Genomic DNA, 26,044 nt, shown 5'->3' on the forward strand with positions numbered 1-26,044 from the left:
TTCATGTAGATCAGATGATGTTTGCCACACATGACTTGCTTCCTGTTGCCAGTAGTTCTTTCTGTTACCAGTAGGTGGCACTATGACTATAACTCAATACTGACTGTAGAAGTCCTCAGGGCCAAACATGTGAAATTTTGGGCAGATTGGACAATGTATACTCAAGTTATAACAACTTCCTGTTTTTAATGATGAATAATGAGCCATGCAACGGCTTTTGAGCTATTTAGCATCATCAAGTTCTTAAGGCTTTGCTGACCACATTTGAGATGGATCTGGTTAACCTGCTATGACTAATTTTTAAGAGTATAGGGCCTGTAACTTCCTGTTGCCAGTAGGTGGCGCTATGACTATGTCTGAATATTGGCATGTAGATATCTTCAGGCCGGGACTCTTATCAAACATGTGAAAACTGAAACTATGAGGTAGCACAATTACTAATTTTGAAACAAGGAGGAGTTCTCTAGCAGGAGTCTGTGTCCCAAGAGTATATCAAGGCTGTTTTTAACCCATTTGAAGCATCACCCCAAATCTCATTAAGATCAAAGCAACTTTATCCCAAAGCAGTTGTGTATTTGGGGGAGCTATAGAGCCCCCTGGCCATGCCCAAGCACAATCACTGCAGACCTTTACGATATTCGCCAGGTTTTCGAGCATCCCAAAGCACTTAAAAATGCATTCATAAAAACCAGAAGGTGTTGTCAGAAAGGTGTTGGGCCACCACGTGTGCGTGTTTCTCTAATTTAGAAATGTAAACACATAACACTTATAGGTAAATTCTGTTTTTGTACAACCTAGACCTTATTCTTGTGGTTTGGTCATCATGCCTATCGATTCTGATAATATATCAGACCAAAAGGGACAGCTTCACAATAGCTTCACTGTGGACAATGTACATGATTTTGTGATGATCTTTGACTTTTCAACTGTGAACTGGCCACTTACAACTGTAAACACAACTGATATTGGCCCTTCATGCATGCAAGCATGAATACAGCAGGTCTCCAGGCTGGCCAGACTGGTTTTTACAGTATTTTAAAGGTCCAGTGTGTAAGATTGAGGGGGATTTATTGACAGAAATGGAATATAATATTCATAAGTATGTTTTCATTAGTATATAATCACCTAAAAATAAGAATTGTTGTGTTTTCATTACCTTAGAATAAGCCCTTTATATCTACAGAGGGAGTAGGTCCCCTTCCGCAGAGGCTGCCATGCTTCTGCAGTAGCCCAGAACAGACAAACCAAACACTCACTCTAGTCTGGAGAAACTATTGTGGCCTTTCATGTTTTCGCAGCCATCATAGTTTCTCCTACATGCTTAGAAGGGGAGGGTGAGGTGAGCGGTATTGGTTATAATCTGCAAGTTAACCACTAGATGCCACTAAATCCTACACACTGGACCTTTAACTGCATGAGCTCTTACTAATTTGTCTTTTCATTTAATCAATATTGCCCCATTAAATAGTTATTCATTATATTAGGCCAGCAGCTAGCTTATTGAGGACATTGCCTATCTTTCATTTAATATGTTTTCATCCAAGAGTCCATGGGCCAGACCAGATTTTTAGGTAAGTAACACCGATCATAATCGATAGGCATAATGGCCAAACCATAAAAATAAGACCATGGTTGTAAAAAATAAAACAAAAAGATTTTCTCTTTAGATGAATAGGCTACATGAAATTCAAGCAGCACACCAACACTGCAGGGCACGTGTCTTATTGCTTCCACCCATGTAAAAATTATATTTTAAATACAATGTATTTATTCATGTTATTTGGAAATCTTATGAAACAAAGCTACTTTTAATTTTGAGAACTACTGTACCTCCAGGAGTTCCATTATAATTTTCAGTCTTTTGCCAAGTTCTCCAAATAGTGCTTGGGAGTGTGAAGGTTCAACCCAGACAGAAATTTAGGCTCCAGATGCACAGCGGTTAAATTCTGCACTGATCTGAAACATAAAGGTAACAAAAGAGACAAAGGGTATCACATCAGTACGAAAGAGGTTTAAGAGGCTAATTTAATTATTCAGGAAAGATGCATCATCTTGCATAGCCCAGGCTTGACGTTTGTCAGGGACATACTTGAAACAATGTTTGAATTGTGGTGAATTAAATTTCTTCAGGAGAGCCAAGCTTTGTAGATCTATTTCAGAGCACTCAGTAGGCACACTAGAGTCATCCAAAAGTGAAATGTTTGCACTACATGTATGTGTGTACATAATAATCATACATACCTATATAGTTTGTTTTTTTGCCAAAGCAATGCTTCCTCATCTCCAGCAAAAAAGAAAAAGTAAACAAATTAAAATGCTACCATAAACAAATATACAGTTCCATGAATATAATTCAAGGCTACCATGTGGGCTAAAGTGAAAACGTGATGTCTGTGTGACGACTCTGAAGTTAGCTTCCAATTCTGGAGTTAACGGGAAAGTTAAGGGAAACTTCATTACAGTCCTGAGTAAACGATCCTCTGCTTTTTTGCACCTCTTACTGTTGTAAAAGCCTATTAGACATTGTGGGAGCATCTTTGGTAAAGCCTTAACGCTGTCTGAAACCCACTTTTAAATTTATGAAACCTTTATTCTATTTGTGAAAAAGAAAAAAAAAAGGGTGATTTCAATGCTTTTTTCATCCCTAGACCACATTGGACCAGGTTCAGATCAAAACCCACTATACCTCGACTTGTCAAAACTGGACTAGATTATCCCAGAGAGGCTAAAGATGATTAAAAACACAGTTTCAGATTTGCGAAACCTTTATTCTATTTGTGAAAATGCAAAAAAGGGCAGTTTCACTGCTTTTTTCACATCTAGACCACATTGGATCAGGTCCAAAGTGCTTCATAGAGAGAGAAATGGAATACCACAGTGAATGATAAAATACATGAAGGGCAAAAATAAGATATGAAGTATTAACAACTTTACTTGAGTATTTCCATTTTATGCTACTTTATACTTCTACTCCACTACATTTTGGAAGCCAATATTGTGCTTTTAACTCCACTACATTTATTTGACAACATTAGTTACTACTTACTTTGCAGATTTAGATTATTAATACAAAATATAAATCAAGGAATAAATTCTGATGTATTTTTATGGATTAAGCTATCCAGCAGTATATAAAGTAATCAAAATATGCTCCACCTTTAGCACCTGCAATATTATTGATGTTTTCACATTAATGCATCGCTATAATCCAATGATATAATTATTCTGTAATGGAACATAATGTATCTGCATAATGAGTACTTTTACTTTTGGTACTTTAAGTATAGTTTGATGGTAATACTTTAGTACTTTTACATAAGTCAATTTTTTAATACAGATTTTTACATGTGAAAGTATTTCTACACTGTAGTGTTGCTACTGTAACTTAAAAGATCTGACTACTTCTTCCACCACTGTATAAAATGTATATGTAAGTATAAGTGTGTGGTATGTGTGTGTGTTTAATATGTGCATGTTTGAGTGGATTGTGAAGGCTGTGGATTTTGACAGACTCAAAAAGCAGGAGCATTAAAAACTGTCAGTTTACTTTGTCAGCAGGCATAACACAGGACACCAACAGGTTAAACAGTTAATGCAGATAGGCAAAAAGCTAAGAAGCATAGTTCAAAATCACAATTGCAGGCAGATTGAGGCAAAACAAAAGGGCTGCAACGCTATGACAGGGAGACATGATACACAGTGTGGCAAATGACTAGGCTACTGTGCAGGTCTACAATATAAACTCTTTGTATAATGGGGTAATGAGGATCATGTCTGCAGGCAGGTGCAAGGTCGGGTGACTGGAAAGGTAGGAACACTGGTGGGCATTAGAAGAGCAGGGTCTGAAACAGTGGCAGATGTGTACAGATAAATGAGATGAATTAAATTATATATTTCAATCAGATTTGATAATTGTGACGAAGTACTGACAGAAAGCTTTTCATAAAAATGTCATACTATAGATAGAATAAAGAAGAACAAGCACACTAATGGCTGAATTATGGTACTTCTAACACAGGCCACAGTACAGGCTTTGAGAAAAGTCTGGAGAAAAACATTGGCAGAAGCAGTAGGGCCTGACAAGGGCCAGTTAGAGGAAAGGTGAGAGAACAACAGTCATTTTTTTTGGAAAGAAGAATTTTTAGAGTAAATTAACCAATCTATGATTGATGAGTTTAGATTGTTTTTCAAAAAAAAACCCAAAACAAAACTTGTTTACAAGTGAGAGAGAAGAACTCTACATGGCAATTACAACTGAAATGGAGAGACACGGACTAAAGTGAATCAAACAATAAAGGCTATGTTATGGAAATACTAATGAGTGAAATTGCCCCTTTTTTGCATTTTCACAAATAGAATATATGTCATGGTTTTATGTTCTGTTATTTCCTGTTTTATTTTGGTAGGTTTTCAGCCTCATGTGTCTTGTGTAGTTTTATTTCCCGTCGTTGTTTGCCCCCTTCAGTTGTGATTGTTTGCCCCGCCCTAATTAGTTTCACATGTGTCAAGGCTGTGTGCTTTGTTCTTTGTCACTACATCAAGTGTATTTGCATTTGTTTCCCATGTGTTCTGTGGATTTATGCTTTGTTTCAGTTCGACCATGCCTGGATATTTGGATTTGTTTGGATTTTGCCTGCTATCTGTCGAACCTGTTTGCCTGTGTTGGACAGCTTCCTTTATTTCCACACCTGCCTGCAACCTGTGTAAGCCCTTTTTCTTATCATTAAACTGTACCGGCCCTGCCTATGTCTGCATTTGGGTCCAAATCCCTGTGTAACCTGCTTGACTCACTACAACAGAATAAAGTTTCACAAATCTGAAACGGTTAGTCTCTGGGTACTGTATTAAAAAAAAGCCCTAGCATTAACATGAAAGCCAATATATTTGTTTACATAATTTCCTACAAGCATACTGACAACATATCAACAGAGCCATATAGAACCTTTAGGGTTGGTTGAGGAGGGATTCAAGAGCCAAGCTGAAGACCTCAGACGGACAGCGGGGACCTCAAACGGCCTGGAGACAGGGAAAAGTCTGAGCAGAGGACCTCTGGTGGACGGCCTGAGGGCGGTTCCATATTCAGAGCAGCAACAAGGGGCCCTCCTCCACCACTCTTTAATGTACATGAGGGTGAGATTCAGGTCTAATAGTTCATCAGAAATAGTGTCTGGTGGGTCCATCATGGTCAGATCGTACAGTCACAATATGTCAAACAGGAAACACGAGGGAATAGGACCCAAAAACAGACTAGAAGGCAGAGTAGGTGCAGTTCAAAGATTTAATGATACACACAAAAGGCTTACGTGGGTAACAGGTAGGGAGTTGTCAAAACCAGGGGGAGCAGTCCAACCGACAAACATAAATCCAAAGAACCGAGGCAGTAAATCCACAGGGTAAGGGCTGGAACACTTGACACAAAGATGAGGGAAGCACACAGACTAAATACACTCAGGTATAGGGAGACAACTAAACACAGGTGAGACTAAACAGGGTGTAGCAAACAATTAAAACTGGAAGCAAAACTACCAGACACATGAGGGGAAAAGAATATCTCAAAATAAATCCGGAAATAACAAGACCCAAAACCATGACAATGGAACTAAGTTACTACATGTTGAACTTAGCTCTATAATAAATCTGGACAACACAGACTTCTCTGCAAATATCTGGAAATTGGTTAAAATAATAAATCAGGAGAGAGATAAATATATTAAGTTAAGCAGCATGAGCAGTGAGTCAAAGAAAGTGAAAAACCACTTAGTCGTCTAAGCTAAAACAATAATGTTACATTTTCAGCAAACCCCAACATGGTATAATTTAAGGAACAGTTTCCAGGTGAAAACAAAAGTTTCAAACAGCTATTTGTGAGATGAGCAATGTCGAAGAAGAAGGGCACTCGCCATTTGCACTTTCTTCAAATGTCTGCATCCAAAAATGCTACTTAGACAGGAAGTGTCTTTCAATTAAAAACCTTATTAGGTTAAATTCACTCAATATCCTCTGTTTGGAATCACATTAACAAAATACTTGTTTTATTTAACTAGAACAAGTGGATTTTATTAAATAATTGCCACAAAATCCAGGACACAATTATAGCCTATTGAATATATTTTACCTAATACGTTAATTAAAATCTACACGACCACAGAATAATTTATTTCAGTGCATTTGATGTGATTTACAATGGATTTGATGTGAAGTCTTATTTTGCCAGTGAGATGATGTATAATTTAATTTGTCCTAAAATTGCCCCATAGCTCCTCAGTCCTCCTTTGCTCTCTCTCTGAGGCTTTTATGGGTCATACCCTATTTAGCCTACAACGCAGGTGGTTCTAGACTTTGTCTAAACCATAAAGGTGTGGAATTTTTTTAGATCGCCTACTCCTGCTGATTTGTCTTATTTTTTTTTTTTGCAGGTGACATTTCTTTGGAAGCAAGCCCTTGTGACAAAACAGCCTATTGATTTTAAAAGGGAATTCAGCAGGCAAGTTTATTTAACAAAACAAGTGAAATAATCGTTTTCTTCTTATGTTCCCTATCTATTTGATCATTTTACCGTCAGAGAAGCCAGTAATATCGATTAAACCTCTTGGCTAGCCTGCAGTTACGATCTTGCACATATCCGCTGTCAGAATCGATCACGAATTGTGAGGGAGGTCAGGCCATAGACGTGAGTACTGGTGAGAACAATCAACAGGAGCCCAGTAACATCTGCTACCCGTTAAGGAGGAGAGCCAGCGCTACTGCACCGCGTTTGAATTCCACCGTCAAGCCAGACGGGACACATACCGACAGCTCCGGATAAAACTCAACGTTCAAAGTAAAAACCTAATTGTCGGACACCTCTACTATCTTAAAAGTGACACAACATGCCAAGATATAAAAGAGCAGATGTGAGAGGGACTTTTTTGCTTAAGTAAATCCAATGGCTGAATGATGCAATTTCGCTAAAAGAGGAAAGATGTGTGTGTGCGTGTGTGAGAGAAAGGGAGAGAGGGGGAGGGAGGACTGCAAGGCATGCAAAAAGGCTCTGAGCTGCGTACGCTTTTATTTTGAAAGCTTGCTGTATTTGTGTGAGTGTCTGCGTCTTGAAGTTGACTGGAAGGAGCTGCAGGTCAGCCTGTTGCGCACTTGGCGGCACACAGAGACGGTGCCAGTATAGAACTTCCCTTACTGACTTTTATAGGCGATTTTGGATTCCCATCGAGTCGGCTTTTCTTATAATTTAACAAAGGCTAATCACAACGTGCCACCGCTGTGCGGATACAGCCTTTACGCACCCCGGGAGCAGGGGAAAAGGGACTGTCCAGGTGCGTGTATACCTATGTGTTGTGTGTTCGTGTGAGTGCGCTCTTGGATGTAGATTTTAATTTCCCACACTCTCCCCTTGGACACACAGGTGTGCTCCGGTGTGTGTGTGCATGTGCCCTGCATGTGCCTTTGCGAGCAGCTGGTAGCCTTCAGTTGTCCAGCAATACTTTCACTTTCGTCAGGTGCGTAAGTTATTTATTGCTTACGCGGCGCTTTACTTCTGGCTGGGGAAAGTGACAATATGGGCCCGCTGATGTGGTTTGCAAGGCAAATACACTCCGTGGCTCAGCCTGTATGGAGTAATGCAACCAGTCGCAGCATCATAAGATTTATAGCAGCTGTCGTAGATGATGACCGCTAAGGACCGTATTGATCTCAGAGGGGAACTTGCATCTTCACACAGCAGCAGTTCAGCTAGACTATATAAACATCCGCATCGGACAATTTCAACACTATAGAACAAACGCAGGAGTGATAGAGTTCAGGTTACACAAGTAAGAAGTAGTCAGGCTACTGGTTGAACTTATTGAGACAAGACTCCTAAGCGCAGCATGAAACAAGTGTTAATCAATATTGCGAAGTGTAAACTACTGAAAGCAACATAAGAACACGAGAGAGCAACACAGTGTGCAACGTGCTTACAACTGAGGTTAAATAAATAAATAAAAAGTAAATAATTATTTCTGACAGACACACTGAGAGAAGTTCATGCAGCCACAGGCGGATCCAAGTTGCTCATTTGACCCGAGCTTTAGTTTTTTTTTTTTTAATGCAGTTGAATGAGCATTTTTTTTGGCCAGGATGTGCAAATGCAGCAGGTATTTCTGCTTTATTTGATCATTGCACAGCATTCAGTGGACTGTTAGCATTGCTCATTCAGCCTGCATGACCTCTGCTGCAGGTTCTGCAGGGCAATATCCTCGGTTACTGCAAAATCACACACCCTGCCTATACTACCATTTGACCAGCTGTTGGTAAACAGGCCTTCGGCCACATACAGCTAATGAACACAGAACACAAAGAACACAAAGGGAACAGAGGAGGCTAAGAGAAAAGAAGAGGAAAGCTGCTGTGAGTCAGCCCCAAGCAATGTTTGTGTGTGTGTGAGTGTGAGTGTGTGCTCCTTTACTTCTATCCTTGTGAGGACCGGTCTGAGGTTTGGACCTCTAGTGATGACTCTCTTTTTGTGTGAGGACGTTTTGACCCACTCTTATGTCATCACAGGCTGTTTGAGGGTTAGGACTGCTTGCTTTTAGGGTTAGAATTTGGATGAGGTTTAGACATGAAATGCTGATGGATAAGTTTGAGGTTAGAGGGAATGGATATGGAAGGTATGTAGACTGTTGGGGGCTCTTACAAGCACAGGAATACTAAATAAATAAACAAACAAACAAGTAAATAAAAAAGATGAAGGAAACTCTAGTCACTACTTCCACCTATGTATACAGTATATAGGCATATAATCTGGTCTATATAAATATTTTCCCCTCTGGGATCAATAAAGTATTTCTTATTCTGATATATATACTCCGATATATACATATAGATATATTCTGTAGGCCATGAAACAGACCTTGTAATTTTCTGTGTGAACACTGAAGGCAGCTTAGAGATGCAGCTTTTATGCATCATTGTCTGTGTGGGTGCAAAAGGTTCAGCATCAGAGCTAACATGTAACATTCCTGTATCCTATTAACACAGTTTTGTAGTAGTGGGCAGCAGCTTGTAAACAGCTCTCACTGAATTCTTGTTGTTCTGTCACATGATTAATCCTGAGATGGGCTCATCAGTTTCAAGACTAGCAGGCGCTGGCTGATATGACTAACCAATGTGCTACCCACTACAGTATTAAGACACAGGCTGCAGATGTGTGACATAAGCAGTGTACAGAAATGTACTCAGCTCTGGTGACACCTAGAGTGGGGGATGATATTGTAAATAAAGTGGGCAATATGTATTGTTTGTTTCTGCAACATAACAGCAAAGAACTATTAATACAATTTGCCAAATGCTCAGATTCGACCCATCAGAATCTGCAAAGAAATCCAATCATATCCGATTTTTCATTAATTCACGATCAGAATCAGAAATACTTTATTGATCCCCGAGGGGAAACTCTTTTGCTACAGCAGCTCACTATCACGTCAGTGCACACAGGAATAGAAGTACTAAGCAAAAAAAACAAAACAAAACACTATAATACAGGTCAGAAATGAATTAAGTACCAAGTGGGTATAAGTATAAAATAAAATAAGTGTGAAGTACAAAGTGGGTTTACCGGTTGATGATGATAATAATATGGTATAAAGTAATAGTGCATGAATTGCCAAGTTAAGTGTAGCTTATTTATAATGAGATGGAGGATATTGCATAGCAGTAATAGAGGTATGGAGGACATGTCTCCATGCTAATGTCTCAAGGTCAAGTCTTTCAAAATTAATAATTTTTAGGCTTAGTTACTGAGCATGTTAAGGCAAAGTCCAGATTGTGACCAGCCCCTGGGTTATGGGAATCTTTGACTGAAAATCTTTGATTGAAAACTTCCTCCACTGCGTCATGAGGTGATCACACTTGTGCCCGTTTTTCCAATTTTTTTATCTTTGGTGCCTGTCTACATGCAGCATGCTGTAATTGTAACCTACACACCGTTTCGTCTCTTTTTACAAACTGTGAAACCAACAGTTTGGATCAGTCATTTGTTGATCTCTGCAGCAACAGGTTGGCTGCCTGCCACAATGACTGCACCACTGGTGGCACATTCAACCAGCCAGGAAGTCTACTGAGGTGTGCTGTGCAGCTGTGGAGTGCTGGAATAAATTTGGCAAAAGCCAGATGAAGAGGGTGAGGGTGAAGATAAGGATTTGAGGAGAAAAACAGGAATAAAAGAATGAGGGAGGGAAGCAGAGAAGAAGGGAATGACTCATAATTGAGACTGTTTATTGTCTAGATAAATAGAGAATATAAATATTAAGTAAATACTGAGACATGTTTAAATGTCTTTTCAATCTGCTATGAAGAATATTAAAACATCATCGGTTTGTTGTGTTGAAGTATGACGTAAATGTTCTGTCCCAAAATAGACACTTTTCGTCTGAGTGAGTATGACAAATCAGTGACATTCACCACTGATTATACAACTTAGTTTTTGTGTGTTTTCCACCAAAACATCAGAAGCATTCCTGAGCGTTGCTGGAGTTGACTTGAGATTGGAACATTTTATTGACGAGACACAGAAAGCAGGAGGTGGTTGTGCTGCTCTGAAAGTCTCTGATTCAAATGGGGATTGCCTCTGCTTTCCCTGAGATGTTTCTAATATTCTGCCCAACAGGGTTAGACAAATATGAGAAACACCTTTTCATGTAATGCACTCCTGTACACCACAGCCTCCAAAAGGATTACAGAGTTGACTCAACACCTCTCTGACAGTGTGAAATTGTGAAACTTGTCTTTTATCACGATCGTCTTTCTGCTGCTTGATGTGAAATTGCGTAGTTTGTCAGAAGGTGCACCGAATGACAAACCACAACTACTAAACATATTGTCTATATTAGGGGCATGTCTGCCACCAAGATGGTGCTCAAAGATAGGTCCGCGTTGAACATGTGCCAGTGCAGCAGGGCTCCTCTGGACTGCAAATAGAATAAGCTATTGAGAAGAAGTGACTGGATGGGTGGAAACTGTCTGCGCTCAGCTGCTAAGTTCTTTCTGTGGGTTTTCTTGTAAATATCTGCATGGATGCTGATGTGAGCTTTCTGGATGGTCCAGTTTGGTTAGGCTTGTGATGCCACAGGTTCAGTGATGCATCTGGTAGTATGATGTATGAAGTAGATGTGCAAGCATTTTACACTAATGTTGCCAAAGATGTGGAAATGGGAGACATGTGAAAATCTTCACCATAAATGTGTGTACCCAAATTTGACGTTTGATTTCTGGCGGTGCCGGAAAGTACTGGAACTACTGTCAGAGAACGTTGCTGGAATGTTAAGCTAAACTTCTAAGTTTACTGAGCACATACATTCAGTTAGGCTAAAAGATATCATTTCAGTTTAAAAGTAAATCTTGATCAAAATTAGTGATTAAACTGTATTTCATTCCAAAAATCAGAATTGCCATTTTTGTTTTGTATCATGTCATGGCAGAACGTATATTTGTACATCTAGTTTTCATCTTTATATACTAAAATCTGCTGTATTTCTCTGTGGATTAAATGTAAGTTTTGGCTGTTGTATCAGTTTTCAACAGGAACCTTTTTATAAAGGAAGTTATGGACAATTTATGGATTAATGCTTAACTTAGCAGTCATCGTTATCCCAGACATCTGGTAGCCACCAACAGGTTCTTGATCTACAGATGTAAACTTCAGGGTTACTAAACAGTTGAAGTTGGGCCTTTCTAACATTAGTGTTTAAGGTTCTCCAGAAATGCTGGGATTGTGCTGTGAAGATGTACAGTAGATATCAGAAAAAGACACACAATTATAGACCGGTTGTTGACAGACTCACTAAAGTGGGAGAGCACGTCACTAGGAAGCAAGTAAGGAACTCACACACAGTGAAAAATTTACCAAACTATAGTGTTTTTTCCCATCAATAAAAGCATGCGTAATTTTTCCATCTCTTCATGTGGCTCCTCCTCATGGACTGAAGGAAGAACAGAAGTAGTGCACGTTGGCCCAGAGATTGAGCTCACACCAAAATAGTGGCATCACAGTTACCCACAGCAACAATTAACAATAAATAACACATTTCCATCTGGAGTTACACGAACTATCAGCACCGTCTGAAACAAAAGACAGATAGGAGAGGAGAAACACTAAATCAGTTGATTTAGGGGAAGACCATATATCCCTCCAGCATATGAAAATAAACTCTTACTGTCTCCTGGCCAGCTTACACCAGTCTTCACCACAACTAAATTAAACATTTGGTGCAGGGTGACATATTTGACAACAAAACAATGTATATGTATGCATCTATTCCATCTGTTTTATTATTTTCTTTTCAGGCTCCATGACTGGTTTTTGTCTCTTGTTTTCAGACTTGTCAAAAGCAGGGAGCAACAGAAGTACAAGCCATAAAAACCAGGATCTGTTGTTGCCAGCATGTTTCAGAGATGCTCAACAATGCAATGAAGACCTGAAGCCCGACAACCCATGTGTGTCCTGCTGAACACACACACTGAAGAGTTGCAGACACCAGTGTTGTAGGAGTGTGTGTGTGTGTGTGGCCGGCCCTGTGTCCTAACACACTGTGCTGAGTTTAAAGCTGAGGACTTAAGCCAAGAGTATGATTCAACTGTCCACCTCAGTCTGCCTGCTGGGAGGCCTTTTGGGTAAGAGATATATGCAAATGTGTGTGTTTGTATGTGTGTGCAGTGGCCCTTGCCACTGTAATTGGTGCTGAGCTGGGGTTTTTTGTGTCCCAGTGTAAAAAATTGAATTGTGTGTGTATTTGTGTGTACATAATTTGTAGACAGCTACAAGGGCAGTGTTGAAAGGTGTGAAAGAGATTTGATGATTGTGTGAGAGACAATGAGACTGAAAGAGTGACGAGGAGATGACTATTCCTATATTTTCTCTTATTTTGTTCCAAAATAAGCAAAATACAATTACAGGATAGGTTCACATTTTTTTCAAAAGGTCACATATTGTGCAAAATGCACTTTGTCATGGCTTGTCAACATAAATATGTGTCTCCGGTGTGTCTAGAGACCCACAAAATATGAGAGAAGACCATCCTCTCCCTATTTTTCTTGCGCCATTTATCAGGAAATGTGATTTCCAACCAACAACCAGTCAGATTTGCCTCTCCATGTGACATTGTATGGGGCTTTGTTTAACGTAGCACCACCTCCAGCTAGGTGACCATCCCCGCCCACAGAATACCTGATGAATCTATCTCACTATGGCCGACTCCACTAACACAAAAATGTCGAAGATACGAGCAAAGCACGCAAATTATGTTGTTGGCAGCAAGAACCAACACAAAATCTTAACCCTACTTTTACTCCCACCATCTGAGGATGTGAAGACTCAGAGAATTCAATTCATTTTTGATGGAAATGTTCCCACAACAATTGGAAAACTCTCTCAACAAGGGCCAGTACAAAGCAGGATTTGCTTCAGAACTGAAGCTCAAAGATGGATAGATAACGTTACCGGCTGTCCGTGACCCGACTTCAAACTTGGAAGCTGTAAGTTTTGCCATTTGTTTCTGTTGTTTTACTGTTTATTTTGCAGGTTAGCTTGATGAACTTAGCATTAGCATGTTGCGTGACTAATGTGTGCGCCCACATGCTTGAGCAATGTTGGAGTATGTAATACTAAGGGACAGTCAGGATGACCACTGTGACCTGAGAGCAACATTACAAGCTGAGACAACTTCAGTATACAAGAAACCCTTTACCGCGATGGAAGACATGATCTGGACAGTTTACATAAAAGTAATGGCTTTGCTACTTGTGAATTATATTTCCATTTGATTGGCTATGAATAAAGTGCTTTATTTGTAAGGAGGTTGTGGTCATTTTTAAATTCAGTAGTAAGGTGTGGTATTAGAGAAATATATCATGTTCTTTCACAAAGGTTTTATGCAATTACACTGTTTTAAACAGGTGATATGAAAAACTTATTTCATTTCATGCATGTAGATGGGTAAAAAAAACTGATCTATTTAACATCCTGACTGAAAATGTTTTGCCAGTAATCCTTTACAGATTTACTGGCAGGATCACAATCCTACTACAGGTAGTAAATGGTGACTCTGTAAGCAACACAAGACATTTCTCTGTCAAACTTTATTACGATATTGGCAGATCACAATCTATTTTTATTATACAATATTCTCAACAGTATTTTGAAGGATATCAAACAGATAATCTGAAGCTTTGACAAATATAAAGCATAAATATGGCAATAATAAGCATGTAAACCCCAAAATAAAAAACCAAACCTGAAAATGTGCATAATTTGTGACCTTTAATACATTACTCACATGCCCATGACATGACATCAATATAGGTGTGTTCACATTATCACCATTACCTGATGAAGGCCATGTGTTTTCAATCATTGTGAAACCCTATCATGGGCTTTTTTTTTTTTTTTTTAAATTCTAAAACAAGGTCAATTCAAAAGGGTCTTAACCCATTTATCAATGTGGTGGAGGTTTTTCTGACCATGATTAATGCTAGCCCTAAACACACCCACTGCATTCCTCCTTCCTCTTTGTGAGAAAAATGAGGTTTGAAGAGTGAACATGAATGTGACTGTGATTCACAACGTGAAGAAATGAATCACGTCTTTTCATTTAAAATAAGTTTGCCATGTGGATGATCACGTACAAACACCGCTAAAGCTGAGCTGTTCTTCAGGTGGATCATCAGTCTGCTGTTGGTTTGCTGCTGCACACAGAAGCACGTGTGGTAATATCTTGTACTTTTTTGTAGGAGCAGTTATTTGTTGCTATACTCATTACATTACTTTTCTGTAACTCCCATAAAAACTGGAAAAATATGCAGCCGTTATTAATCTTCAAGAAACCTCACTTGTTTACCATAGGTGCTTTAGTCTGAATGATCAGGGAAATCAAATAAACCTTCAGAAACAAAGCCACAGACAAGACACTGCCAGTCATTAAATCAGAACCATTTTGGGAACCATCCTAAAATTTGAATGTCGATGAACAAATTCACAGCAACTTAAATTTTTCAGGAGCAATGTCCTGGTTACTCTGGATAATCCAGACTTTACTGTCAACAGTTTCTATTGGAACTACTTTCTACTGAAGAAACGGTCCATATATGACAGCTGTTGACAGTACTTTATGCTTTGAATAGCATAAATGGAACACCATTCACCTTCTGTGGTGGTGGAAAAACCTTCAGAGGCGAATATCTAAAGAAATCAACATGTAAAACCACCAGGATGAGAAATATTTTTAAATTTATTTTTGGGTGATTTGTGTCAACTGTCCCAAGTGCCATAACCATAATTTATGGGGGTGTTAACTGCCAGTCTGCTTAGCTTTCTACGCAGGCAGAGCCAGTTCGAATCTGTGTATTGTCTGAGTTTGTTCCACACTTCCAGTGCTCCTCAACTACCAACATTGTCTAATTTCTCAGAAACTTGAGAGAACAGCAGCATTTGAAAGGTGGACTGATTCAGAGGTAGAAAAATTCCAAACTGATGTGGGTTTGAGTTTGTGAAGTTGACAGATAAGCAATGTAGCTAGCTAATATTAGCAAATGTCAAAAAACAAATGTCAAGTCGACACAGCTTGCCGTGGCAGTGGGGGATGATTATCTTGACTGTGAGTGGCAACTTTTTGTATGGCACTGTACCTAGGTAATTGGATAGTCAGTATTGATGTCTATCCCAGAGTCTAGAACAGGGCTGCCAACTCTCACGCACTGACCATGAGACTCATGCAATTGACACTTTTCACACATTTAGGTGATGATGTCCGGAGGTTGGCAGGTATGCTGATCAACCATCATTGACCATGATTACTGACTTAGCTTTTCATCTATACATTCTTTAAAATTGGGAATTTGGCTGCTGAACTTTTTCAACAAAATTGCTGGGGGTTGAAGAGTGATGACCCTAACCCCTGCGGTGGGTAATGTCACAGAAGGCCTACTCATAAAATGCACCAACTTCACAGATATCAAATCTCACTCCAAAGTTGGCAGCCCTGGGGCCAAATGTATAAACCATGCATACACACAAAAAGGTATTTACGGCATTTTCCATGCAGGTTTCCAAATGTATGAAAATCCACGGGCAGTGGGACTGCGTACTGGTACACATCTTTCACGCCTTTTTTTTTAATAGACAAGCCCTAATTTCGTTCTTTAATTATAATGATAATGATCTTTATATAAATAAAGATTATTATCCTGATTATTAAAAAAATAACCTAATGCAACCACAAGGGGGGCACAAGCCAGTGTCTTCTTGTGCCAGTCCCAAGTCTGGATAAATGCAGAGGGTTGTGTCAGGAAGGGCATCCGACGTAAAACACATGCCAAATTAAAAATGCGAATCGTGAAAATGACTTCCATACCGGATCGGTCAGGGCCCGGGTTAACAACGACCGCCACTGGTGCTGTTGACCTACAGGGTACCGGTGGAAATTGGACTACTGTTGGTCAAAGACGAAGAAGGAGAGGAGGAAGGTGTGTTCGTAGGCAGAGAGAGAAGAGGACAGCTAAGACAGGAATCTCCATGGACTATGATGTTTGCGGATGACATTGTGATTTGTAGTGAGAGCAGGGAGCAGGTGGAGGAAAATCTAGAGAGATGGAGGTCTGCTCTGGAAAACAGAGGAATGAAGCTTAGCTGCAGAAAGACAGAATACATGTGCGTCAATGAGAGGGACCCAGGTGGAACGGTGAGGTTACAGGGAGCAGAGGTGATGAAGGTGCAGGACTTTAAGTACTTAGGGTCAACGGTTCAGAGCAATGGAGACTGTGGAAAAGAGGTGAAGAGGCGAGTGCAAGCAGGTTGGAACGGGTGGAGAAAAGTGTCAGGTGTGTTGTGTGATAAAAGAATATAAGCAAGAATGAAAGGAAAGGTGTTCAGGTGAGACCAGCGATGTTGTACAGCTTAGAGACAGTGGCACTGAAGAAAAGAGGCAGAGCTGGAGGTAGCAGAGCTTAAGATGTTGAGGTTCTCTTTGGGAGTGACGAAGATGGACAGGATCAGGAATGAGTACATCAGAGGGACAGCTCATGTTAGATGTTTTGGAGATAAAGTCAGAGAGGCCAGATTGAGGTGGTTTGGACATGTTCAGAGGAGAGACTGTGAATATACTGGTAGAAGGATGCTGAGGTTGGAGCTGCCAGGCAGGAGGTCTAGAGGAAGACCAAAGAGGAGATTTATGGATGTAGTGAGAGAGGACATGAAGTTAATTGGTGTGAGTGAAGAGGATGCAGAGGAAAGGGCTAGATGGAGGCACATGATTCGCTTTGGCGACCCCTGAAAGGGAACAGCCGAACGGAAAAGAAGAAGAAGATTAAAAAAATAACCTAAACCTTCAGGTGTGACCAATTAACAGGTCAAATGATACAGTGGCTCAGAACTAACGGCGTTCACTGCTTCAGTTGCTTTAGTTAATAATGCCAGAGCTTAAGCTTCCAAATAATACATGTTCTGTCAATTTGATCAACCATTACTTCCAGTTCACAAGTGCTTCTTAGATGCTTTTGTCATGCTATTTCTCCTCAAAATTGAACTAAATGCCGGCCCTTTTTATATGCAAACCAGGCAATTGGGGGTGTGTTTGAAGCCATTTATAGTAAATTGTAGGAATGGTGAGAAGGCTCGTGCAGGAAATTCATCCAATTTCAGGATGATTGAGATGTATGAGGAAAAAACACATGGGAACAGGAGTACGTGGGGTTTATAAATCTGACGAAAAGACTCCGTATGCATGTTTCCTGTTTTGTGTGTACACAGATTTATACACCTAAATATACAGAGAGTTTTATACATCTGGCCCTGGTCAATGTATTTTTTGTTGTGTCTATCTTGCATCTGGTAATAGAACCCACCAGCATGTGTAAACTTGACTTTAAGCATGTCTGCTAAGCCTCGTTACACTTGCATTCACTAACATTTTACAAACACCCAGTGGTACTGTTGTTTTACCTTTTCTTGCCAGCTTTACACATAAATAAAAAAAAACAACCTCAATACTGTTCAAAAATGAATCTTCATGCCATTAAAATATGGTATGCATTACAGGATACTCCCACTAAACCACATGTCTGGCTACAATAACTTAACTTTTAGTGCTATACTTAAAACTGTAATAAAGCATTTATTATAAATTTTTTAAATACGCAATTTTCAATTGAGGAATACATTTATTTCTTGTCAAAATGTTACTACACTTGCTTTAGCATATACTTTGGACAGATAAAAGCCATAATAAATTTTCTTTTTTCAAACGTACTAAACATTTATCTGTAATATATATTTCCAAATTCCCCAGAATCTTAGGACCAAAGCATTACAGCAAGTAGAAAAAAGTCTAATTCAAACTCTTCACCAATGATTGATTTTCAAATTTCAAGACTACCACAAATGCTGTCGGACATCTGGTATGTATTTGCTTCAGATGTCCCTGTGCTAATATCAGAACACAGTACTTTCAGGTGTCCAGACTGCGACCATTTTTGGAGACAGTTGTATATCATATCATCATCATCGTCGTATATCGTGAAATACCAGGAGGGAGTGAGAATTGGTGTGTGCTTGTGTGAGCGTGTATTACTCATGTTGTGGGGACATAAATCTGTTTACAGTCACACTGTAGGGACTCTGCTTTCGTGTGTGTGTCTGTGTGTGTGTGTGTATATATATATATATATATACCTATGTCTGGTACGTAATTGCTCTCACTTGGCCCTTTTGGTGACAATGGAACGAACTATCGATTCATGAGTTCGGACTGGCCATCCTGAGCACTGGGAGAAGTCGCTCTGTAGGCCGCTTGAGCAGCCCATTATACAAAAAGAGCAAGAGAGACCCAGCCCACCTCCTCCTCAAGATCCTCAATACCAGTTCAACTGTTAGTCAAAGTTTTGCAGCTGAAGACAGAAGACAATAGAGGTAAGATAAGCAAAGTTTGGCTTTGGCTAGCTGGCTATTTAGCTATCTCGTGTTCCTTTTGATGAAACGTGTTCAACTTTTAATAAAGTCGATGCACTCGTCAATGTCACTTTTCGTGAACCGACCAATCACAGCCTGGGTGGGGCGGGACATTATAAAGAGGTCGACGTGCTACAGTAAACTTTAGAAATTTGAACTCATATGCATGGATGGTTATGGTTATTGACATGTTGGTTGTGTGTTTATTAAACTGCTGTATTGTCCAATTGAAATTAATAGTAGTAGTATACAATAGTATACTATTATATGAAATTCTAATCAATATATTAACATTATATAATTAGTATAATACTGACATTATACTATTATATTAACTATATACTATTTATTTAATGTTGTAATATTCTACTAATACACTAAAAGTTACTCATCCTGTGGATAGTGCATCTGCAGTGGATAGTAGATTTAGCCACAGCCAGGATGCCAGTGCCATTGTGGCAATATGTGCTCCTTCTAGCCAGCCACCTTCCTACTTTCTTTGTCTTATTCTGCCAACTTACAGTTGCCTCACAGCAAGATGGTCCTGGTTTCTAACCAGACCAGATCTGACTGGGGCCTTTTGGGTTTGCATGTTCTCTTTGTGCTTGTTTGAGAATACATCGTGTCACCCATTATCATTGTCTCTTGGATTCTTTCAAGTTCAAGTCTTTGGCTTCATCTCAGTGTTTTGCAGAAGCACTTGTGGAAGCGTGAGGAGATTTTACGTAACTGCAGGCACTGGCAGATTGTTGGTGTGTAGATATGTTCAAGCATCATACATCAAACACTAGAAGCTATTAAAATGGTAGTTCTTATTTTGGTAACCAGTCAGTTTTTTAAAAACTAACTACTGTATAGTTCACTCTTTTTTAGGGTGTTTTCATGTGTAAAGCATTGAGCATCTTAAGTAATCAAAAATGCAGATATAATCCCAAACAAACCACGTGGTAAAACTGGAGCACCAGTGTTAATCAAAAATAAAGTGGTAGTGAGGTCAAAGTTGTGTATTTTAGTGCAGAATAATGAGGAATGATGAGGTTCAGAGTTTCCAATGTTGCATCATGCAAAATAGTATGTAGAAATGTGCTCATATAATGCATATTGAATAGTTGTTGGTATAACAATACCAGCAAAAGCATAAAAACATGGTCATTTTAGCATTTTAATCTTTAGGATTGATGCAGAAATGCTGCACTATGTAAATATCACATCACTGAATATATTTACATGCAATTTAGTACTTTCATGTAATGGTAGCATGGGGTTACTGTTGAGATAACCAAGAGCAAAGAGTTGCAAGAGGGTGTATTTATAGTTATACTGGGTAACAGCTCAAAGCCTCAGCTATCTGACTTTGGAGTCTCCCAAACAAAAACAGTCCTCACAGGCTGTCTCCCCTCACCTACAACAACCTCATTAGTCTTTACACACTGCCGAGGTTCCAAAGAGGTCATTACGCTCTCCTGTCAGCATACTTTCACTGCAGCTGAGCCCATGGAATGTATTGGTGTGCTAAGTGTTAATAGACAAATGACTTCAACACTATGGCACAGTATGTATATTCTGCATCACAAATAAGATGTGTACACTGTGTGTGTACACCCATTGTGATTGGTTTCTGTGGGTTTTTCTACATTTGAATATTGAACAGTCCTCCTGCCATTAGCCTTTCCTCTCTTCTGCAAATATAGTCACATGCAATTTGGTAAGCGTACTCACTGTCTGACATACAGTGGTGTGAAAAAGTGTTTGCCCCCTTCCTGATTTCGTTTTTTTTTTTTGCATGTTTGTCACACTTAAATGTTTCAGATCATCAATAAAATTTAAATATTAGTCAAAGATAACACAAGTAAACACAAAATGCAGTTTTTAAATGAAGGTTGTTATTATTAAGGGAAAACAAAATCCAAACCTACATGGCCCTGTGTGAAATAGTGATTGCCCCCTAAACCTAATAACTGGTTGGGCCACCCTTAGCAGCAACAACTGCAATCAAGCGTTTGCGATAACTTGCAATGAGTCTTTTACAGCACTGTGGAGGAGTTTTGGCCCACTCATCTTTGCAGAATTGTTGTAATCCAGCCACATTGGAGGGTTTTCAAGCATGAATTGCCTTTTTAAGGTCATGCCACAGCATCTCAATAGGATTCAGGTCAGGACTTTGACTAGGCCACTCCAAAGTCTTCCAAGAGGTCACAAAAGACCCCACAACAACATCCAAAGAACTGCAGGCCTCACTTGCCTCAGTTAAGATTAGTGTTCATGACTCCACCATAAGAAAGAGACTGGACAAAAATGGCCTGAATGGCAGTGTTCCAAGACGAAAACCACTGCTGAGAAAAAAGAACATTAAGGCTTGTCTCATTTTTGCCAGAAAACATCTTGATGATCCCCATGACTTTTGGGAAAATACTCTATGGACTGACGAGACAAAAGTTGAACTTTTTGGAAGGTGTTTGTCCCATTACATCTGGCGTAAAAGTAACACCACATTTCAGAAAAAGAACATCATACCAACAGTAAAATATGGTGGTGGTAGTGTGATGGTCTGGGGCTGTTTTGCTGCTTCAGGACCTGGAAGACTTGCTATGATAAATGGAACCATGAATTCTGCAGTCTACCAAAAACTCCTGAAGGAGAATGTCTGGCCATCTGTTCGTGACCTCAAGCTGAAGCAAACTTGGATTCTGCAGCGGGACAAAGATCCAAAACACACCAGCAAGTCCACCTCTGAATGGCTGAAGAAGAACAAAATGAAGACTTTGGAGTGGCCTAGTCAAAGTCCTGACCTGAATCCTTTTGAGATGTTGTGGCATGACCTTAAAAAGGCAATTCATGCTCGAAAACCCTCCAATGTGGCTGAATTACAACAATTCTGCAAAGATGAGTGGGCCAAAACTCCTCCACAGCGCTGTAAAAGACTCATTGCTCGTAAACGCTTGATTGCAGTTGTTGCTGCTAAGGGTGGCCCAACCAGTTATTAGGTTTGGGGGCAATCACTATTTCACACAGGGCCATGTAGGTTTGGATTTTGTTTTCCCTTAATAATAACAACCTTCATTTAAAAACTGCATTTTGTGTTTACTTGTGTTATCTTTGACTAATATTTAAATTTGTTTGATGATCTGAAACATTTAAGTGTGACAAAAAATGTTGGTTTTGAGAGGTGTTCAGGGGGACAGGTCCTTCTCTGAGTAGGTTCGCAGAGACATTTATGCCTATCTTTGTCAAAGCATAATTTCAGTTTACTGCCCCCTTTTCTTTTTATTAAATCAAGAATTGGTTTTGAAACAAGATTCAAACAATTTTGAATCAAATCGTGACACCAAAAATCAGACTCGAATCATGAGACTTCCGAAGATTCCCATCTTGTCTGTTTTATGTCTCACACTCTGATAAAGGTAGTGCACAAGTAATATTGCTACATGGTGGCAACTTGGAATGATGAGAGGATTAGATTAATTCCTGGCCACTAAGCCTTTGCTGTCAGTAAATGAATTGAGCTAATAAGGAGGGCTTTTCTTTGAGAGGATGTCTTTGGCATCAAATCTCTGCTCAACATGAACCCTCTTGTACAGTCTGGATGACAAAATGATCAGCTTTAATTGTTTCTGTCACAAAATTGTTCTTGCAGTACTGCCAGCCAGTAGAGAAAATGTTGAATGGTGCTTCTCTAGACCAATCACTGTGGACATTTTGCAGTAGCTTTCAAACTGATGCAGTGGGACTATGCAGAATGTCTATAAGATTTTAGCAACACTAGCGTCCACCGCTTTGGTCCAAACTGAAATATCTCAGCATCCACTGGATGGATTGCTATGAAATTTGGTACAAACATTCCCTTAACTTTTCAACAGTGCTAATTAGCAAACATAAGCATTTTCATTGTGAGCATGTCAGCATGCTGACTGTTTTCGGTAGCTGACAGTCCTCCCCATGTGAAGTTATTGTGGTGTCAAAACAGCATAAGGTACATTAGTCAGCTTACTGATTACAGTTAATGGAGGTCATGTACTGCAGGCTACTACTCACTAGTTACGTAATGTTGTATAATCATTGTTGGGTTTCTATCTACTACAATAAGAAAAACCTGTTTGGCCAATGAAGCTCCCCTGGCTGTGTGTTTGTGGTGCAATCTGATTCAACAGACTATAACACTTTATGAAAAGCTTTCACTCAATTTACAACTGCACTAACAAAAAATGAAAATAATCATGGGTCATACAGACCCACAAATGAATCCATTCAGTCTCACACACAGACACACACACAGTCTCAGGCATTTGCATGTGTACAAACATGTGCTGACATGCAGGTTGAGATACAGAAACACATTTTAAGAAGCATTCAAACTCTCCCTGGATCTTTTACCTGAATAGTCAGGGTTTCCCTCGAAACGTTGTTAGGCTTGGTGGCATGTATCTTTTAACAGCGGCCAAGTGTCTTTTTTTGACGGGGGCCCAGCACGGGCCAGCAACAAACTGATGGCAGCATTAAAGTAGGGCCCTATAGTTTCTGTGATAACAGAATCATGGAATTTAAAATTTAAAAAAGCTATAACACAGATTCCATAGGGCCCTACATTAAGTCAGTGCTAAAAGCTGACTAGAGATATGAAAATATGACTATGTAATGTGTTGTTATAAATAAGTCATTTATTCAGCACACAAAAAGTCAACAACTATAGCAGAGTCTTACAAAGAATCTGACAATGTACAGTCTTGGAATGCTGTGTTTTCAACAACAACAAAAGAAATTATATGAAATTAATATAGACTGTAATGAGCACCTTGTTAATAGGGAAAGATAGTACAAATGTACATATAGGATCTTAATGTCACAAAGAACCAAAGATGGAGGTTTTACTATTACTTATTTCTGTGGTCTGTACTGTGCCAAAAAGTTGAAATAAAATTAAGTTCCAAAATGTTTTTATATTTAAATAAAAATAAATAATATAAAAGTTTATGTACAAAAAACTTGAAAAAAGTCCTGATTGGCTACTGATTCTTACAGGCTTGGAATGCTGGCCACATTTCAACAACAAAACAAATTAAAATGAGTCATAAAGTTTTTGCACAAAAAACTTGTATTCTTGTATAGTCCTGATTGGTTACTGTCAACCAGGAGATCCAAACTGATCACTTTAAGGCCTAGGGAAAAATCAGCACTTGGTGCATTCCATTTGCTAATAATTGTGTCCTCTCCCTCATGAGCGCTGGAGTCAAAAAAAGACTGGGTAGCTGAAAGCAAGCAAACTAGTATTGCTACCATGTTGCAACTTAAGCGGGACGCTGTGCTTGCAATACACTAGTGCACAGGTTCTTTGGCAGCCAGCATGATGGACTGTACAAGCTCATTTATGAAAACGGTTCAGTTTAACGCTAACTACAATAACTACTGAGATAATGTGCCAATTAATTTTGTTCTTGCCATGAATCAAAGGGCAGTTGTTTCCTTTCAATATACCAGTAATGTAATGTGACTAATGTTTTAAACGACTGGGTTATCTGCATTAGTAGTCTGAATTCGCCAGAATTAAAACAGCTAAAAGGAAAAGCTGTGTATATTCTAACACAACCAGTGGCCATACTTCCATGCACGGCTTTTGCATGCTTCATCTTACAGTGATGAATTGATTAATTTTTTTCTGCGTTCTTTACACACAAAGACTTCCAGATGGTGTAGTGGCACTTTTACTCTCTTTCTTGTAAGAAAAGAGACTTTGTCTTCATTGTGGCAGCAGCATATTGGCCTGTGTGAGGGATCAATCTGTTTTCAGGAGCACACACACACACACACACCCACATAACACATTCAAGACGACATATGGTTCTTTTTATAGAAACTGGAATACTGTAGTCAGTGGTAGTTTTTTGATGGATTTCATATCCATTTTGTAAAGGAGGTTACCATTTTTCTTTTGCATAATTAACCACCAATTTTCTATGTGAAAATCTGTCACATCTGTAGCTGGCAGAAGCTTCTGCTTTGTTTTAGCTTGAATGAGCTTTTGTTGCGTTGTTGAGCATGACTATGTTGTAACTTTCGGTTGAATGGAATGACACTGAGTCATGGAATACACAGATTTTGTGTATTCATGGTGCAATAGATTGGATAAAGTGGTAAAGTACAGCTATAGCTCAGGGTAAATCCCTCTACTTAAAGTTTCTAAGTAATTCATCTTGTGGTGGAGCAACAGTGCAAAACAGTGTAAGTTCCTAGAAGAAATGTAGCTAGCATGTAAAATGTGATTTCTACTGTGAGATTTTCTGAGGATGACAAGCTTTGGGTACAACAGGTCTTTTTGAAAAGTCAGTGTTGAGTATGCTGTGTAATGGCTGCGAGGTTAGTTGCATATCCTTCAGCATGTTTCTGTTCAGCGAAAACTTTATCCATTTGACAAAATCTAAAGTATTCCCACAGCACTAAGTGAACTTTTCTTTAAAGGGGCAGTTCACCCCAAAATCAAAAACACATATTTTTCCTCTTCCCTGTAGTGCAATTTATCCATCTAGATTGTTTTGGTGATATCGGCCGTAGAGATGTCTGCCTTTTTTGAATATAATGGGACTATTTGGCACTCAGCTTGTGGTGCTCAAAGCACCAAAAATACATTCTAATCACTCAACAGCAATGTCTCATGATCCAGTTGCTCAAGATAATCCAAAGATTTGTTGTGACAGTTTCATGTGGTAACTATTTTCTCTCGACCAATAGTTCCTACATGAAACTGCCCACAACAAGGCAAATGAATGCGATGGAATGTGATGCAAATTAATGCCCTTAAAATGACAATAATATCGTACCAGTCAGGGGTGTTTCTTGGAGTTGACAATCTGGGGCTGAGAACTGGGTGTGTGCAATATATTTTATGGTGGTTGATGACAGAATGAACAAACATTAAACTTGTATTACTACACTTATTTAAAGACTACTTTCTAAACCTAACACAACATCTAGGCTATACTGTATACTACACACTACAGATAAGGTCATTACAGTACATGGGAAGTGTTACCAAAGATGGCTCAGTTACCAGTCAGAACTGTCTATGCTTACCTGTTGACAAACATG

The 26,044-nt window shown here is 39.2% G+C and overlaps 1 protein-coding gene and 1 long non-coding RNA gene across 4 annotated transcripts in view; one reads left to right on the plus strand and one right to left on the minus strand.

The window, feature by feature from the left end:
• Window positions 1–3,528: 3,528 nt before the first annotated feature.
• LOC122875117 lies at window positions 3,529–5,444 on the minus strand. The gene is made up of 3 exons (XR_006377751.1): window positions 5,304–5,444; window positions 4,943–5,113; window positions 3,529–3,842 (listed from the first exon to the last, which is right to left on the minus strand). It is a non-coding gene; the product is annotated as an uncharacterized LOC122875117 (long non-coding RNA).
• Window positions 4,549–26,044, plus strand: part of il34 (interleukin 34) — a 43,190-nt gene continuing 21,694 nt past the window's right edge. The window contains exons 1-3 of one of the 3 annotated variants that reach the window (XM_044193916.1): window positions 7,074–7,310; window positions 7,400–7,493; window positions 12,349–12,642. In XM_044193916.1, coding sequence (XP_044049851.1) covers window positions 12,597–12,642 — 46 coding nt within the window. In that variant the 5' untranslated portion in view covers window positions 7,074–7,310; window positions 7,400–7,493; window positions 12,349–12,596. Of the gene's footprint in view, window positions 4,704–7,073; window positions 7,311–7,399; window positions 7,494–12,348; window positions 12,643–26,044 lie in introns of those variants that run through there. The other 2 variants (XM_044193917.1, XM_044193915.1) reach the window with 2 other exon arrangements.

Source organism: Siniperca chuatsi, linkage group LG4 (genome assembly GCF_020085105.1).
Source record: "Siniperca chuatsi isolate FFG_IHB_CAS linkage group LG4, ASM2008510v1, whole genome shotgun sequence".
Taxonomy (NCBI): domain Eukaryota; kingdom Metazoa; phylum Chordata; class Actinopteri; order Centrarchiformes; family Sinipercidae; genus Siniperca; species Siniperca chuatsi.